At 42.0% G+C, this 18382-nt stretch overlaps 2 protein-coding genes across 7 annotated transcripts in view; one reads left to right on the top strand and one right to left on the bottom strand.

Annotated features, from left to right (window-relative positions):
- Positions 1–10640, bottom strand: part of FILIP1L (filamin A interacting protein 1 like) — an 87624-nt gene extending 76984 nt beyond the window's left edge. For all 5 annotated transcript variants that reach the window (XR_010650758.2, XM_065829331.2, XM_065829332.2 and 2 more), the window contains exons 1-2: positions 10356–10640; positions 3494–3667 (exon numbers count right to left, since the gene is read on the bottom strand). Coding sequence is in view for 4 of the 5 variants with exons in the window: in XM_065829331.2 (XP_065685403.2) it covers positions 3494–3667; positions 10356–10625 (444 nt within the window). In the remaining variant the exon portion in view is untranslated. The remainder of the gene's footprint in view (positions 1–3493; positions 3668–10355) is intronic.
- Positions 1–18382, top strand: part of CMSS1 (cms1 ribosomal small subunit homolog) — a 246431-nt gene that overhangs the window by 78824 nt on the left and 149225 nt on the right. The window lies entirely within an intron of this gene.

Below are 18382 nucleotides of genomic sequence, written 5' to 3' on the forward strand. Positions count from 1 at the left end.
CTGGGCTGCTGCACTTCTGTATATTTTCTTTGGAAAGCTCTCTTTTGGCCCTCTGCGAGGCAAGGGCACGTCCCTGGGGAGCAGGTTTGACTCTTGTGTTTTCCCTGTGAGATCTTGTGGCTGACTCCCGTGTAGCCAGCAGAAAGGAAGAAGTCGTGTGAACCCATACTAGTGTGAGATCCTCTCGCAGAAGCCATCTCCAGCAGCCTCTGGTTCCTCAAATTAATCAGTCCAAATGCTAAAGCTGCGCTTGCAGAAATATCCTTTTATATGTACACACGTTTACTCAGCATATGCAGTTCTTGGCTAAAAACCACAGAGAACTAATAAGCAGCAGTATAAATGTCTTCTGTTGAAAATTAAAGTGATAAGATCTTAATTAAGTGATTTGTTGTTTTGTTCTCGCTAACCATATGGGCTTTTAGCTGGAATTAATACTTGAACATACTGTACAATACAATGGAAAATAAGAAGCGTGGTCTTACGTAACTGTGAATAGTTCAGCAAGCTAAAATTTAACAGGAATGTAGTCATTTTAAGTACATTTTGCCACCAACTCGTCTCTGAAGTCAAACTAGGATGGTGTGTCTCATATCCATTACTTTGGAACTGAACTTTAGGTTTTTCTCTTTTTAAACTGTTTTGTGTTTGGAGCTGTGCCAGAATCCAGATTAGTTACACTTCTTTGTCTAAAATTCAGTGAAATATTATTATTATTCCTATTAATTATACCCTCACGGTCATTGTTTATGAATGTATAATCTTGAGTTTAGGATTACTAGAGATTAGGGGAGCAGCTCCTGTCTTGTCTTTTCCAGCCCTAGCTGAGCCAAATTCCCATGCGGATATGTTGGTCTGCTTTTCCTGAATGCCGCCTTGTCAATGTTATTGTTTCCGTCTCTTCCTATAACTGTAACTTACTGTCGCCCTACAGCTGTCAGCTCTGGAAAGTTGTGACTAACACTTGTAAGACGCTGTGAGGATGCAGTCAGATATACTTCATCGAAAGGCTGATGAGGATGCATTTTTCCCTGAGTTGATGGGCACTGGGCATTTAAAAATGGATGCCGTTCTGAATTATCCTTGATGGATGTAGAATATAGGCTTTCCTCTAGTTTCACTACTTTTAGAGGAGTTCTCAAAGTGGTAGGAGGTATTGTTCATCACATTTCAAACAGTGAGGTACCAGATTTTTGTAGCTGACTGTGTTATTGGAAGCTGGAGGGCCTTAGAAATAAGCATTGGCTTTCTAATTCTGTGAAGGTTTGAAACAAGAAAAAGACATCATAAATTCTGCACTGTCTTCCTATTTATCTCTCTTTTCCTTTATCACCTTCCCTGATGTGTTTTTTTTTATTATTATTTTAAGAATTTTTTTATTTATTTTTGAATCTGGGAAAATGGTTCTTGTGCTATTTTTCTGTATTTACTAGTATGTTTAATACCTTTTTTTTTTCTATTCAAGAAAAGTGTCAATTGATCTGAAGCCATATTTTTTCATTAGTAACTGACTTGATCTAAATTTATAAAGCTGCAAAGATGGAAAACCTTTTCAGGCCTTTTTGTCAAGAAAGAAGCAAGAAGAAAATAGAAGTCTTATTTTCTTTTCTTGTAAGCTCCTTTAAACACAAACCCATTTATTGTATCCTCAAGTGTGAGGAACAAGAATTAGCTTATCTGGCATTTGTTTGGTTGCAGAAAGAAATAGTTGTAGAGCAAATTCAGCTGAAAAAACCCTCTGCTTTCAAAAAAAAAAAATCTCCTCATAGCCAAGGAAGACATTGTTTTGGTTTGTCACACTCCTTATAGGTTTTGCAAAGGAAGATGTATTGCTACTGTTTTCTTTTTTGCTACACTCCTTCACCTGTGAATCCTGTTTCTAGTGAATAAAGCTGTCTAGTCACCAAATTTTCCCACTACATTCTTACCCAAATTTGCCAAGAAACTTCATAAAGTTTAGGATAGATGAACAAGTTGTGAGGGAACGTTAAAGGATGAATAACCTTACAGATGCCTTCAAAGATTCACTGTATTTTCAATTGAGTTTTGGGAAGAACTTCTACGTTCAGGGCTATAAGGCTAAATTGTCAAGGGTGAGATGTACTCTAGAGGAACTGGGTCAGCAGAGATCACAGAATCACAGAATGTTAGAGATTGGAAGGGACCTCGAAAGCTCATCTAGTCCAATCCCCCTGCCGGAGCAGGAACACCTAGATGAGGTTTTGTAGGCAGATAAAAAGGTACATGTTCATGGTGGCAGAAGGGGAATTAAAATGGTTGGTTCCCATGCTTTGTGGCTGGTTCCACCTCTCCATTGGTTTTTATAAACATTTTAAAAATCCAAAGCAAACCTGAATGAGTCTCTAGTTTAATTTGGGTGTATTTTGAAACTGAAATTGAGGAATGCCTGCAGGTTATGGCATTCTTAGGTTTACCAAGATATACGAAATGCCAATGGTCCTTCTAGCCTTTCAGTTGCTCTCAGGATGTTTAGCTTTGACTTTTGGAATTACCAAATCCAGTGGTGGTAGAAATCCTTTCTCTGCCATTAAGTGTAAGAAGGAAAAAGCGTTTATAAATTTAGGTAAAGTAACAAACTGAACTTATGTTTTCAAACTTTTTTGGACTTCTCTTCAAATCATTTCCATTTATACTCAAAGTTTCTGTGACATAATGCCACAATGTTCTTAAATAAATTAACCTCCACAGTTGAACTTTATCTGTTTCAGATTATAACCAGAGATTTTAACCTCTGAGCCACTGAAATGAGTTTTGACCTTTTGCCCGACATAATTTTCTCTGAAACAAGCTCTGTATCCTTAGGTACATTTCTGTTCAGAAAGCCTGGAAAAGACTTGGTAGAAGAATTTTATTCATATTTTCTGCTTTTATTTTTATGATTATTCTCTATTAAAACATTATTTAAAATATCTATCTAAATACAAGAGTAGACACGTGGGGAAAAAAAATCCCACATATTCTGATATGAAGGGATTTTAATATCCAGTAACTGCATTGCAGGGCAGAAGTGGAATTCAGATAACATTGTTCAGAAAGTATGGCTAGTGGGAGCCGGGATATGTAAAGGTAGAGACAGCTGTGCCATTGCTGCTCAGTGGGCTCTTCCCAGCCATTGGTAAAGTGGCCTCAGTGAGACAAATAGAGAGGCATCTGTTTGGGTTGTGAATTTTGGTAAGAGAAAGGAGGAAAAAAAAGAAGGTGTCAAAAATAGAAGTCTGATTATCAGAGTTTCAGGTAGGCAAAATAATGTATTTCTTTGTTTAAAGCCCCCAGTGGGCAGTACAAATGAGGAGCATTAGATAACTTTTTTTAGCAGGGACCCCAATGAATCTTGGACTTTGTTCTGCTGTCACTTACACTCATGTTAGTTTCTAGATTTAGAGCTCATTTGCTTTCTATTTGTGAATTCAGTGAGATGTTTTCTGTTTAATTTGGTGGGAACCAGGGTTAAATGTCAATTATATGTTCATACCTCTCCCATAGGCTTTTCGTAGATATCTTCTTGCCATTGCTCAGCCTTTGTTTGAATAGCATCTCGCTGGAGGGCCTCTAACACCTTCTTGGGTGTAACAAAGCCGTATTGTGCTTCAAGCAAAGCCAAGTCAATTTTTTCAGCCTTAAGTACTCCTATAACTTCATCTTGAGCCTGCAGAGACACAAAGTAAGGTTTTATTTGGTTAAACTGCATATATGTATTTACAGGTTAGCTTTCTACTTTTGATTTGGAGAAAACTAGAAAACTTTTTAAAGAATGCTGTGTTTGTCAAGTACCCCAAAATAGTAAGATCAAGACAGTTAAAAAGCACAAGGGAAGTATTGGTCTTTGTATTTTATTAGTTCTGCATAAACTCCAACATCTTTGGAACCCTTGACAATGCTTAAATACTTTGTTGGTGATTAGACCATATTGCTGTTTCTGGACCAGTGTGTAGCATTCACAACACAAAATTTCAGGGCAAAGTGTGACTTGTATTAGAAGCTGATTTCAGATTGTTAGGGAAAGATGTTAGGATGGTTCCTGAAGACTGAAAGCTTTGCACATTCTGTATATTCCGGATGTGAAGGAGGCTTTTGTAGTTCAAACTTGCCCGGGGTCATCTGCTTCTGTTAGACTGAGCTCATTTGAGCAGTGAATGCAGTGAGGCCTGTGGTGCAGGGAGTGGCACCATTTGCAACACACATTCCAAAGCCATGCAATAGTGGCAGTTCTTTAAAACAAGACTAATTGCCTTCGAAGCTGGCAGTGGGGTCCAGTGTGCATGCGTGAGACCATGCCTTATGTATTTATAGACATGTAGATGTGCACACACTCATTTACATGCCCTTGGGTAATAAACAACCTTGCAGCACTAAGTTTTTTAGAAGTAACTACTGTAAGGGTATTCTCAATTTGTGAGTGCATGCCAAAACCCAGCATTTTAAAAGACAATGATTAAGAGAAGATGGTATTATCTGGTTTCAAAAAAATCATGTAGTTTCAAAAAGGATAGCCTAGAAGTGTGCTTTATGCTTTTTTCATGGCACCGCATTTGTTTCCTTAATCTTATAAAATATCTGATGGTATCCTGTTACTAAAGAGTAGTTACAGTGTGTTCTCATGTATTTTTTCCATGTGTTCTTCTATGTGCGTATTTCAGAAATTCCTGCACAAGCTGGCAGGTGCACCTACCTTCTTCCTATCATACAGCATTGCTAAGTCAATGCTCCATAGTGGAGACACATGCTATTTGTGTTTGAAATGATCTATAGATTCTCTTTGCCTTCAAAAACAAACAAACAAAAAACTGACCCCCAAACCAAACAAAAAACCCAAACCAACAAACCACGAAGAGCAATTCTTTGCTATAAAGTCCTTCTCCTAGATGTTAAGTTGGAAGGGACGGGAACACCTGCTGCAAATATTGTGCTAATTGTCTCCAATACCCACTTCTACTGATAATGTTCTTTCATGGGAATGTTTATGTGAATGTTTCCACTGTGAGGGGAAACTGGTGTAGGTCACCACCACCAATGGGGCTGTGTCCATCTCTTCCCTGCATCCTCTCATCCCTGCATCAGTTAGTCCTTGAGGTCAGCTGGTCAGAGCCACAGCAGCAGATCTTGAGGTACAGGGTGGTATCAGGAGGTTCCTTTGCCAGTGGAACCCCTGGAGAGTGGCGTGACCCGGCAGCTCTTGTGAGAGCATCTGACATGGCATAGACGTTGCCAGGGTAACGGTGATCACACCCCTGCCCCCAGCCTTGAAAAAGCCTCAGGGAGGGCAGCAATGTGTCACTGCCCACCAGGCGCTGGGAGATGAGAGCAGCGTCTGAAGAGAGTGAGTACCACCCACACTGTGCTGCAGCAGCAAGTGTGGTAGCTCATGCAGCAGGGTGCGGAGTTTCTGTCCCGCCTTGCTCAGTAGACCATCTCACCTATTGGCAGTCTCACAGACTGCAGTTTACCATGGTCTCCACCAGGCACAGAGCTTGCCCCAGAAAGACTGTGGCAACCCAGACGGAGGGCCTGCCCCCAGACTGTGGCTGTTCAGGTCTCTGGCTGCAGGGAGTGACAGAGCCTGCTGCTGCCAGAGGAGAGAGGCAGGCAGTCCACCTGCGTGAGGTGTGAGAAAGTGGAAGATCTGCTCAGCATGGTGGTGAAACTTGAGGAGATTGAGAGACTGGGGATCATCAGGGAGTGTGAGGAGGAGATTGAATGGTGGAGTAACTCCCTGGAGTGCCAGTCAGAAAGTTAACTCCCCAGGGAGTTACCCCCCAAAAGATGATGGACCCCCCCACCCTGTTGGGCAGAGTGGGGGAGTCCTGGGACAGCCCCTGCCCTGTCACTGTTGGGCAGAGAGAGGCAGGGGACTGAAAAGATGAGAAGGGTTGAAAGTCCCAGTTTGATGTCACAGGCAACCCTCCTCCCTACCTGCCTTGCTTCCCCAGGTGCCCCTCCATAATAGGTTTGAGGCCCTGGATCTTGAAGGAGAGGTAGGTGAGGATGTGGTGGAAGGCCCAACTATGAGGTCACATAGGAAGAGGCAGTTGACACCGTGCCTCAAGACCACCTCAGACAAGAAAGAAAGAAGGGTAATCATAGTAGGCCATTCCCTTCTGAGAGGGACGGAGAGCCCAATGTGCAGAGTTGACCCTCATCATAGGGAAATGTGCAGTCTACCTGGAGCCCGGATCAGGAACATCACCAGGGCGCTCCTCAGCTTGGTGCACCCAACGGACTACTACCCATTGCTGATCTTCCAGACAGATGGGGAGGAAGCTACATCCCACAGTCTGAGGGGAATGAGAAAGATTTCAGGGCCTTGGGCCTAATGGTTAAAGAGTCTGGTGCGCAAGTGATTTTGTTCTTCCCTCCTTCCATTTTCGGGTGATGATGTGGGATGGAATAGAAGGATCCAATCCATAAATGTTTGGCTACGAGACTGGTTCTACAGGCAGGGCTTTGGGTTCTTTGATAATGGCTGCTTTTATAAGACACCAGTCTGGACAGTAATACATGGGAAAGGTTTATCTCACAGGAGCAAAAGGATGCTGAGACAGGAATTAGCAGGGCTCATTTGGAGAGCTTCAAACTAGACTCGAAGGGGAATGGGATTGTAGCTGGGCTTGCACCAGTGAGGCAGTGCTCTAGTATTGATGAAGACCGGGAGACCTCCCACTCCCCTAGGGTGAAATCACTGTGCTCAGCTCACTCCCTGAAATGCCTGTACACCAATGCGCGCAGCATAGGTAATAAGCAGGAGGAGTTAGAAACCTGTGTTCGGGCAGGAGATTATGATCCGGTGGCAATTACAGAGACATGTTGAGACAGCTCACATGGCTGGAATGTGGTCATGGATGGCTATGTCCTTCTCAGGAAAGACAGGCCAGCCAGGCGTGGTGGTGGAGTTGCTCTTTACATGAGAGAGGAACTACAGTGTATTGAGTATTGTCCAGGCATGGAGGAGGAACGAGTTGAGAGTGTGGGTGAGAATTAAGGGGCAGGCTGGTAGGGGTGATACTGTAGTGGGTGTCTATTATAGGCCACCAGATCAGGGTGAGGAAGTTGATGAGGCCTTCTACAGACAGCTGAAAGCAGCCTCACAGTCACAGGCCCAGGTTGTTGTAGGGGATTTTAACTTCCCTGATGTTTGCTGGAAGGACCATTCAGCCAGCCAGCCACAGTCCAGGAGGTTCCTCCAGTGCATTGGCGATAACTTTCTGATGCAAATGGCGAATGAGCCAACTAGGAGAGGAGCACTGCTGGATCTCATCCTCACTAACAAGGAGAGTCTGGTTGAAGCAGTAAAGGTTGAGAGCTGTTTTGATTGCAGCGACCATGAAATGGTGGAGTTCAGGATCTCATGTGGCAGGAGCAGAATACCAAGCAGAACTACAGCCCTGGACTTTAGCAGGGCCAACTTTGGCCTTTTCAAGCAATTGCTAGGGGAAATCCCATGGTAAAGGGGCCAAGATAGTCGGTTAGCATTCAGGGACTGCTTCTTCCAAGATCAGAGCATCCCAACAGGTAGAAAGTCAAGGAAAGGAGCCAGGAGACCTGTGTGGTTAAACAGGGAACTACTGGGCAAACTCAAGTGGAAGAGGAGAGTTTATAGATCATGGAAAGAGGGGCTGGCCACTTGGGAAGAATACAAGACTGTTGTCAGAGGGTGTAGGGAGGCAACTAGGAAAGCTAAGGCCACCTTAGAATTAAACCTTGCGAGAGGGGTCAAGGACAACAGAAGGAGCTTCTTCAAATACATGGCAGATAAAGCTAACACTAGAGGCAATGTAGGCCCACTGATGAATGAGGTGGGTGCCCTGGTGACAGAAGACACAGAGAAGGCAGAGTTACTGAATGCCTTCTTTGTCTCTGTCTACACTGCCAGGGGCTGTCCTGAGGAGCCCTGTACCGCTGAGGCCCCAGAGGAAGTCAGGACAATGGATGAGTTTGCTTCAGTTGATGAGGACTGGGTTAGGGAGCAATTAAGCAATCTGGACATCCATAAATCCATGGGTCCAGCTGGGATGCACCCGCAGGTGCTGAAGGAGCTGGCTGAAGTCATTGCTAGGCCACTCTCCGTCATCTTTGCCAAGTCTTGAGAAACAGGAGAGGTGCCTGAGGACTGGAGAAAAGCAAATGTCACTCCAGTTTTCAAAAAGGGCAGGAAGGAGGACCCAGGTAACTATAGACCTGTCAGCCTCACCTCTATCCCTGGAAAGGTGATGGAACAACTTATCCTTGGTGCCATCTCAAGGCACATCAAGGATAAGAGGGTCATTAGGGGCAGTCAACATGGCTTCACCAAGGGGAAGTCATGTTTAACCAACCTCATTGACTTTTATGAGGATGTAACCAAGTGGCTAGATGATGGTAAAGCAGTTAATGTGGTGTGTCTTGATTCCAGTAAAGCATGTGACACCGTCTCCTACAGTCTCAAATATCACTTGTCTGCAATGGTCTCAACTGAAAACAAAACAAAGTACATGCTGATCCTAGAAGGTTAGAATAGGAAAGGGAGGAAATCAGGAGGAGGGGTGTTGTCAAGAGAGGGTAACACTTTCAGTCGCGCTGCTCTTGGCTGGAGCACTTCTGTATCCCTACTTGTGACTGTGTTTAAAAATATATATAAAATAATCTATTTCTAATCCTTAGCATTGTGGAAAAAACCTCAAAGAGTGTTATTTGTATATCTTGAGTGTTCTGGAATCAGAAAGTAATGGCCTCTAACTTTGAAACTTAATTATGGTTGGATTGACAGCTGATCTTCAGAGATTTGGCTTGGCATTACAGGTGGTGGAAAATTAGGAATAAAAAATGGCTTCTCATTTTTTTCGTTCATAATGCTTCCTTTGGAATATTGGACATGATTTTAAAAGTTCATGTCATGCTCATTGTTTTCAAGTTTCTCATTTTACTCTGTTCCAGTTTTAAATCTTAAGAATTGAAGTGTTTGTGTGTTCATATATATTTATATATTTATATTACACCAGCGTAATGAAGTATGTGTGTGATATAAATACGTATATAAATGTATGTATGCACACATTTATTTTTTGAGAAGAAAAGGGAACTTCTGGGATTCAGTGTGTGACATCTGAATTTTCATCTGAATTAAGAAAGGGCAAGTGAGCAGGAGAAAAATGTTTTGCAAACACAGAAATAATTCTGTTTGCACAATGAAATGTTTTGTAGAAGTTTGCCTCAGATCTACCCTCAAGAGACTGGGACGTACTCATATTGCACGTGTGTTCTGTTAAGCATGTATGTATTACTATGTCAGTATATAGGAATATGTTAAGAACCAAGCTATCCACGTACTGTCTAGGTCAGGGGTGTCAAACTCATTTTCACTGGGGGCCACATCAGCCTGGCGGTTGCCTTCAAAGGGCCAAACGTAATTTTCAGACGGTGTAAATGTAGGAGTAGTTACATTTTTATGGTCCTAAAATTACATTTGGCCCTTTGAAGGCAACCGCCAGGCTGATGTGGCCCCCAGTGAAAATGAGTTTGACACCCCTGACCTAGGTAATGAACTATGAAACCATGTGATACACCCAATTATGCCACTGTGGCCAGTTTGTTCTTCCCTCTGAGCACAGTTTCAAGTGTCTGTCACTACTTCTATGCAGTCAGCCTGCCACAGAAATCTCTCTGCTCACTGGAAATCTGGTTGCCACTTCCTGAAATTATGTTTGACCAGGTTAAGCATCATTTACTACTTGGCAGCTGGCTCCTTTTCCAGATAGAAAAATGCTCACTCTTCAAAATCCAGTATCTTGTGGGCTGAGTGGCATGCAATGCTTATGCTTCGTATTATAGGAAATAAAATAGCTCTTTTGATTTTTGTAGCAGAAGATGTTAGAATACTGCAGAGTGAGTTACTTCTTGTGATCTGGCACATACTGATTCATAGGGAGTGATGTTCATGACTTCATAGGAGAGGGGTGATAAGAAGTAATTAAGTAACTTCTTAAAGTTACTTAAGTTATGTTCTCCATATAGGTTTTAAAGTGCTTAGAAAGTGACAGCATAGTAAGGAAGTTTTGTGAGTGCTCTGTTTTGAGAGTTATGTGATCCTTCACAGTGCACCATGAGTGTTCTTAGTGTGATAAAAGGTACATAGTGAGTAAATTTTATTTTCATTTAGGAGTGGTGTAAAGATCACCTTTTCTGGCTGATATCTATAATAATAGCTATAATTTATGTATTTATGTACTTTGCAGTTTACATTTGTTCTTATGTATCAAATTAGGTAGGCTGTTTCCTTAACATGAAAGCAGCATGTGTTTGTGGTAAACTGGTGTGGAGGAAGTGTGTTCTAATCTGGGATATAAAATAAGACAAGAAATCACCTGTAATTCACCCTCGAGGACACTAAGAAGAAATAGCAAGTCATCACGAGAGAGATCCTCTCTTTTCTTGAAAGGACTTCTTTGTTTTTTCTCTGCCTTAGGGCTTCTTAGGATGGTACTGGCTTGGGCTACATCATCCTTCTCCTTCTGCCTTCTTTGCATGTTTTCTCTCCCACTGTAATCAGCCTCTTCTTTATGGTGGTCTTTTGGTCTTTGCTGGCTCAGCTTTGGTCTGGTTGGGCTTTCTGTGCTGTTACTTCTGGAACGCATGGTTTGTATCTCTGAAGCTGAAGGAAGGTGGGGGAAAAAAGTAATTGTTTTAACTAGCAGAGACTATAAAACTATTACTGTAATTTATGGTAGGTATTATTCTCTCCAGACTGGTAGTTTTCCCTCCCACGCAAGGCTGTTCATCATTTGATAGAAGTTGACAACCTCACGTAAGCCACCAGGACTGGGCTGTGGTTTTTGCTGGATGTCTGTAGTGAAGTGGATCTTAACTGGTCTTACACAGTTGTAACAATTCCCTCCTCAAAATTTGCAAAGGCAGCGACTTTAGCATCAGTTCTGTGTATGTCACCCAGACCATATTTCCCATTTGAGAGACAGCACCTACCTCAACTTTCAGGTAGAGACTTATTGTGATGAGGCAAATTTAGGTTTAGAAGGTTTTCACTGGGAAAATCTTTCTGTTCCCATTCCATAACATCCTAGCCCTTACTATGTAGTTACGTTTTGCTTTTGTCTTTTCAAGAGGGAGCACGGAAGTGGTCCTCCGCTACTGTGAGTTATACAGTTGCATTCCCTGTGACATCCAGACTGCGAGGGGTGAGCCTCATCATAAACATCCCCAACACCACCACCCCCAAAACCAAAATACCTTGCTGATCTCGATCGCCTCCTCACAATAGCCATGTAATATGAAACCTTACTACTTCCTTAGTGCTAGACTCTATCACTCTAGGAGTGCTAGTACGGGGCCAAAGGGAGACCTGTCCTAACTAGGCCCCTTTGAAGTGCTACTGTTAAGTAAACATAGTCTAATGCCTTTGCAGATAAAGTACTAACATTGTATAAATATTGATTAACCTCAGGAACTCTGTGTTGCTTATCACCACTCAGATTAAGGTGTGAATGGATTATAGTCTACCTCTACAGGAAAACTGTGGTCATGGATGCAGTCTAGCAGACAAAAGTCTGATTCAGTGGTGAAATTAAACATGTTTCAAATACAAATAAGGCACAGTTTTTCTTATTAAACCTCAAAGCTAATTGCTGGAAGGTCTAGAAAATTGTTGTGGCCTATGGTAGGCAGGAGATGATTGTGCTGCTGCTTTGTGGCCTCGCAGACCTGTGGCCAACAAAGTTCTTTCAGAGCTCCCCTTTTCACCAGGTTATGGCTCTAAATCCTGAACCCTGTGACTGCACTACTTAACTGTGGTACTTTTTCACTGAACACTACAAATACTTCTTTGTTGGTTTTTTTTGTTGTTGTTGTTTGGTTGGTTTCTTTATAAGAACAGAAGAGATGGAAGAAGCTTTTTGCTGGTAATTGATAATGCCTGAGAGTGGGGAGAGTTTATCAAAAACATTACAAGAAAAACAGGTGACATTTTCTGTAGTGCTTAAGTCTCACATAGCCTAATTTAAAACACTCGTGATAGCTCATATTTCATAAGAAAAAATTGTTTCTCCAGGTCTCCAAAAACCCAGGTGTGTCAGATTTGTGTGGTAGTGTGCACTGGAACCCTGCTTTGTGAAGCTGTGCATTAACAGTGTTGGTTTAGGTTGGGAGCTTTTTGCAGTGAATGTAGGAAACAGAGAGTTGTTCATAGCAGGCTACTAGTAGTGGTGTTAGCTGATGATGATTAGTTTAAGTTGGTTTTCATTCTGCCCTTTCAGTTGAATGTAGTTGACTGTTGTAGTCTGCTTATTAGGCTTACTTTGCATCTTGCTTGCAGGCTATTACTAATTCAGAAGAAGACTGTTGGTTTCCTTTGAGCATAAAATGCTGAATGCCTGCCTGGCTAGTGTTTATAAAATCAAATGCAGGAGTTGTGAGTTAAATCAGGTAACCTGAATGCACTCTGAGCTTGTCCATGCACTTTTAATGCTGCAAGCAGAGAACACTGTGCAATGCGTAAGTAGAAGACCTTGCAGTTTTCCCCTTGTGCATGCCAGGTGCAGCAGGAGTCTCCACTGCACATCAAACTACTGTCAAACTTGTTGTTGAGTGTCAATATGGCATTCCTTGCAGAAGGGAATTGTAACTAGTGCATAAAGAAGAGGTTAGTACCTTTTCAAGTTTGTGAGCTGGCTGCACCTGGAAGCAGGATCCTGAACTTGAAAGGACAGTGTCTCATGACCCTGCCAAGGATACCCTTCCCCACATTTTCTCTTACACTGTACACAAGCTGTTGGTTTCAAGGCCACGAGTTGTGCACAGATTTCTCAGCTGCAGAGGGTTAGCTTTGACGCCCTTTTAAGCTTGTCGTGCCTCCTTAATCAGGTAGATCAGTTCTTATTGCACTAACAAAGTCACTTGGTTCCTGAGAAGGCCAGCTGACCTGCCAAATAGATCACTTTTCTATGGAGATGATGCCTTTGCAGTGTCTCAGAGTGGATTTGTCTTCTTTTCTTGTTGAGCAGAGTCGTTATGTACACTTTACCTGCACATTGTTCTGACATTCCTGAATGCCAATGCCTGCAATTGAATCTGATAATGCAAATGTTTATCAGATTTAGCAATTAACCCAAATGATTAGAGATTGAAGTGGCATGTTAAATGCATGTTTTAAGCACTTTTTTTGTAAAGGTAATTGAATGTAGTTGACAAGAGAGGTGCAAATGCTCTGTGCTAGTAGGCTGCCTTATTAACGTGTTCTTTCTCTGCTGATTTATTTAAGCCTTCTTATTACATGTATATTGACTGGCATTCGTATTATTTGTAGTGTTGTCTGTTTACATAAGGATGTTACTGCCAATGTGGTCATCCAAGAATAGAGGTATGTGTAACAGAAGGGTCATTCAGAGCTTCAAATTACCACAGACAGTGTAGCTGCTGGTGCAGCAAGCAAAGCAGAACCTCAAAAATTGACAAAAATAGACATCCATCCACCTATCCTGAAACTTCTCACCACCTTCAAATTGCCAGACCCCATAGATTTGGCACCATCTAAGGGACTAACCCTCAAAGTGCACCTGACATTTTAGACAGAATATCAGCTGCCATGTTCTGCCCTTGGCAGAAAGATGATCTGATCTAATCCGGAGGATGCTGGTTTTCTGCAATGTTATTAAGCCCTTGAATGGCCCTAGTGTAGCATTCAAGACAGAAGCAAGGTCATTTGAAATTTTCCAGCTGCATGTTTTAGTATGTTATTTTCTATTTTGAATGATTCTTTCCATGTTCTTGAAAGTTAATGAACAGCAACTTTTTTTTTCTTTTCCCCCAAGGTAAAAATGTTAATTGTCTCATAAAATTTGTGTATATCAGTTGTTTCATGGCACCCAAAAAGATGTCTCATCCCTCCTGAGTCCATGGTCTCAAGACTAGTCCAATGAGTGGAAAATTTGCCTTTTTGCATATCTATCTCAGCCAGTTTTCGTTTCAAATTACATATTGATGGGGTCTGTGTACAAGGAAGCTGTCTTGAAAAACTGAGCTAAGCAAGAAGTGTTCCTACTTGTAACAGGGATTGTAGGTCCCTGGAGGACTGATTCTTGCCTCTTGCGGCAAACTTCTGTATAGAAGCTAATTGAAGCCTTGTTTCTCTGTACTGGCAAGAAGGATGACAATGTAAGGTACCTTAGAAAACAGTAAGCAGCAACTGCAAAGAAAGAAGAAAGCAGGTGAGAAGATTTGGTTGTGTACCTTGCAATTCTGATCTTGCATCTGTTTTGGATCAGTTACTATACAGCAGGGACTGTAGCTACAGGAACAGAGGAAAGAAAATTGCTTGTCAGGATTCTCATATGATGCTTTATTTACATCCAGTCAATATCTGCTTGCATAAAAAAATAAAAGAAGATTGAAAGGATCATCCAGGTCCATGAAGTCATGTCTCCTGAAATCACAGAACACCATGCAGTGTGGGTACTTTACAGAGCTTAGTTAACTGCAGATGTGCCAGTTGAAGAGCCCATGGCCTGTGTTCTGCGCTGTTCATGTTATGAGGTGTCTTTGTTACTGGAGATTTTCGCAGTGGTGTCTTGCTTGAAGTCACAAGGTGATGGTTCCCAGGCTCATCAGATTCAGTGCAGCTTGGGAGACTGGTACCAGAATCAAAATGGAGTAAGAATAGGTTGCATTGAAACATTCTGGTAATTCAAATTCTTGCAAGTAACATACTCAGCCAAGTTTGAATCTCTTCTCAGTGTTCTTGTTCTTGTTATTTTTATAGTTTGTTTTCTGTTCTGTTTTTCAAAGAGCTTGCTCATCTCTGGACGTCTATGCTGTCCTCCTGCACATAAAAGAGAAATTTTCCTCTTCTTGATGATGAGCAAGTAATCTGAGGGATCAAAATATACTTTTCTGAAGAGCCAGATGAATAAATGACCAAATGTTTCTATGATGTTAACTTGGTCTCCACCCTTTCAATCATATTCTGAAGGAGATGAAACTGCATTTGTCTCTTTGGCAGCAGTGAACAAGCAGGTTGTTCAGAAATCCCTGCACTTTTGTGGAAAAGACTGAAATATCCTTCACAGATGACTTCACCACAGACACCATAGGGTTTTAAGAAACATCCATTTTTTTTTCCATCTATTTTTCCCTTTAGTGTTTTCTTTTAGTCCGTGATTGACTTATGAGCTAAGAAGATCCCTCACAGGACCAAATCTTCCCTTAATCCCAGGGTAAGGATCCTGAATAGTTTAGAAATTGCCGTTTCTTCCAAAAATCCATGACTAAGCAAGGAATTATGTCTTTCTGGTTTTTAACATCCCTTTGAAGGGATGCGGCAATGCTTTTGATTTGTTGAAATGGATGAGACTCCTGCTAGCAGACTGACTTTTAGAAGGAACTGAGATGCGATTACTCAGCGTGATGGTGTAATAGGGGAACACAAAGTGCATGATGTCTTTTGTAAGGTCTGCAACCTGCTACCCATCACTACGAATGTAGTGGTCTCACCTTAGTTACTGCAGTGCTACTGGACATTTCTTCCTTTCCAATGTAGTAAAAGCTGCTTTGAAGCATCATGTTCAGCTTAGTGCCAGACATACATGCCTGAAGAAGAAATTAATCTCCTGTCCCTGTTCTTGTGCTTTCTTGTGTGGCTGTGTGTCAGGTAGTATCCAGGCACAGGATGGGGCTTTTGGCTAGGCCACGTTATATCATTCACCAGAGAAAGCAGCAGGTTTGCCTTCTTCTCCTTCTGTAGTCTCAGTTGTCACCTGTGGATCAGCAATTGAGCCACAATCAACCAGAGGAGAAGATGAAAAAGTCATCTTATTAGTTGAAATACCAGGATCTGGGCATTTCATAGCAACACTGAGCCTTTTCTGCAACTGGGGTCTTCTGGCAGAATGTGTTTAGGACTTCTCATCCTTCCTCTGAGTGGGAATACTTTGCTTTGTGGTAGATTTGCATCACTTCCAGAGATCCAGCCCATTTTTTTGGGGGGGTAGACTGCTTTAGCATTTTCCTTTAAACCGTTTGCAAGGGCTTCTGTGCAAAGGGATGTTCTGTTGTACCACAGCTGACTTTCTCATTTGGGCTGTGCTCTTATTCACAGTAGACTCTTGTGCTGTTTTGATGCACAGGCTGGGCAGTGAGAAGGCACCTCTTTCCTTTAATGGGTTCTTCACCCAGGGACTCTGGGGTAAGACTCTGGAGACATTCAAAACCCTCCTGGACACATTCCTGTGCAATCTGCTCTGGGTGAACCTGCTTAAGCAGGTGGGTTGGACTAGATGATTTCCAGAGGTCCCCGCCAACCCCAGCCATTCTGTGGTTCTGCAAAGTGTTTCCATCCTGGCATGGAAACTGCAAGATTAAGGTGTTTATCTGGGAAAACAGATGCAACATTGCTTACCTGTGTAGCCTGATGCACCTGTTGGCATGCAGAGCTGAAGGAAGAAAAAATAAATTGTAAGTCTGTTTCCCCTCTCATGGGATATTGTCAGATTTTGGTCTTTGAAACCCTTGGGGATCCTGCAAGAACAGCAATTACTCAAATGGGAAGAAAATCTGGATTCAGCAGACCATGTAAATGCTCCCAGACAGGAAAAGTGCATGGTTGAGAACTGGATGTCATTTCTGTGCTGGTTGTGGTTTATCTGGCCACAAGTCAGATTTCTCATCCCTTGAAGACAAGGAGCCTCTTCTGAGACAGTAAGATGCCTTTTGGACTATGTTAGAGAGTTGTCATGTTACTCTGCTGATGGTAAGGGTACTGTGAAATTTCCACCATCTGTTGTTGTCTCCACCTCCTTCCAGTCCTGTAGTGTTTTGCACACATGTAGTGATTGTGGCTAGGTAAGATCTTTCCAAGCCAATTTTGCATATGGGGTCTGTACAGCCTTACAATCGTCTTCAGAGGGCTGCGTCTGTAGGAGGTTTTCACCAGCTCCTTTTGAAGAATGTATCTGCGTCAGTTGTCTGTCATTTGATGATTGGTGTGTGAACTTGTAATGTGGTCCTCACGGTTGTAAAGTCTCTAACTACATATATATATTAAAAAAAAATATATATATATACACACACACAGACACCATGGGATTTTGTGCATGGAAGGAGAGAAAGATGTACCGTGTGGCCAGTTGCTGGTTTTGTGGCCTAGAGCTTGAGTTAGACCCTTCCTGTAGATTAACAAGTCTCAGCCCATCTTCTGACAAGGCTCAGGTGGTGTTTGCCCACGTATTTGAGTACATACTGTGACAGTTTAAAGCATGCCTATTCACAGAGCTCTACATGAAAGCATAAACTGACCACTTGGAACATACTTGGAATTTTCGTATTGGAAAAATATGGTTAGGAATGTATAATCCTATTCAGAGATGTCAAACCTTGTTCTAAGTGGGGTTCTTCAGATGGTCCACAAAACCAAGTGTCTGGGTACTAGACCTCTTTGTGGTGATCCATGAGAAACTCAAGAGTTTGGACTCTCTGCTGTGTCACATAACATTACTTCGGCAAAACTGAGTAGCTGTTCTGAAATCTGAAATAAACACATGGATTCCACAGAGGTTCCAGCTCAGAAATCAATACTTTTAGAGTTTTCTGACTGTGGGCTGATTTTCTCTTTACTCTGGTCATACCTTTTAATAACTTCTGACCATACCTAACACTCAAAGACACTCACATCACTTTTTCCTCCTGGTAAACTACTCTTCTTTCTCCTCCACAGGAATTCAACTCTCCTACTTTGTGGTCCAGCACTTTGCTAAATTCATGGTAGTCTTGGAAAGTTATAGGGTATTTATTACATTACATGTATACAGTTTATGTAGCAAATAGGTTAGGTACAGTAGGTTTGTTTGAGGTGATTTGTCTTCTTGGTGGGGTACTACACATGCTGCAAGGCCACCATGTGCAGCTCAGGTTTTAGTTTTAATGGGAGAATGATTGAAGTTCTATGTGCACCATGGCTTCAATGCGCTGCTGTGGGGAGGTGGCACTAGTATGATCCCATGTTTTCATGGGTTCAAAAGGTTGAGGAGGAATCAAAATTAAAATAGCTAGAATTTCTTTAACTTTCTACTTCTGGGAACTCTGGGTCATGGGGAATTTTATGCAATCACACTGAATTGCTTTGGAGATTATATATGGGGAACTTTTCTATGTCTGCTTCCTTGGGTTTAGGTTTGTTTTTCCTTTTATCTTTTAAAGTAAAATGTTTCACACTCATTTTGTCAGTAGACACCAAAAGCGGATTATTTGTGAGGATTAATGAAAGAGAGATCTTTGGTACATGTGAAACAATGTTACTGTAGCATCAGGTAGATCTAGGTGTTTGAAAAGCTAAACTCTGCAGTGCCACATTATCTGTTTCTAAATAAAAAATAAGACACTTGCAGTTGTC

Source organism: Patagioenas fasciata, chromosome 1, assembly GCF_037038585.1.
Source record: "Patagioenas fasciata isolate bPatFas1 chromosome 1, bPatFas1.hap1, whole genome shotgun sequence".
NCBI lineage: Eukaryota > Metazoa > Chordata > Aves > Columbiformes > Columbidae > Patagioenas > Patagioenas fasciata.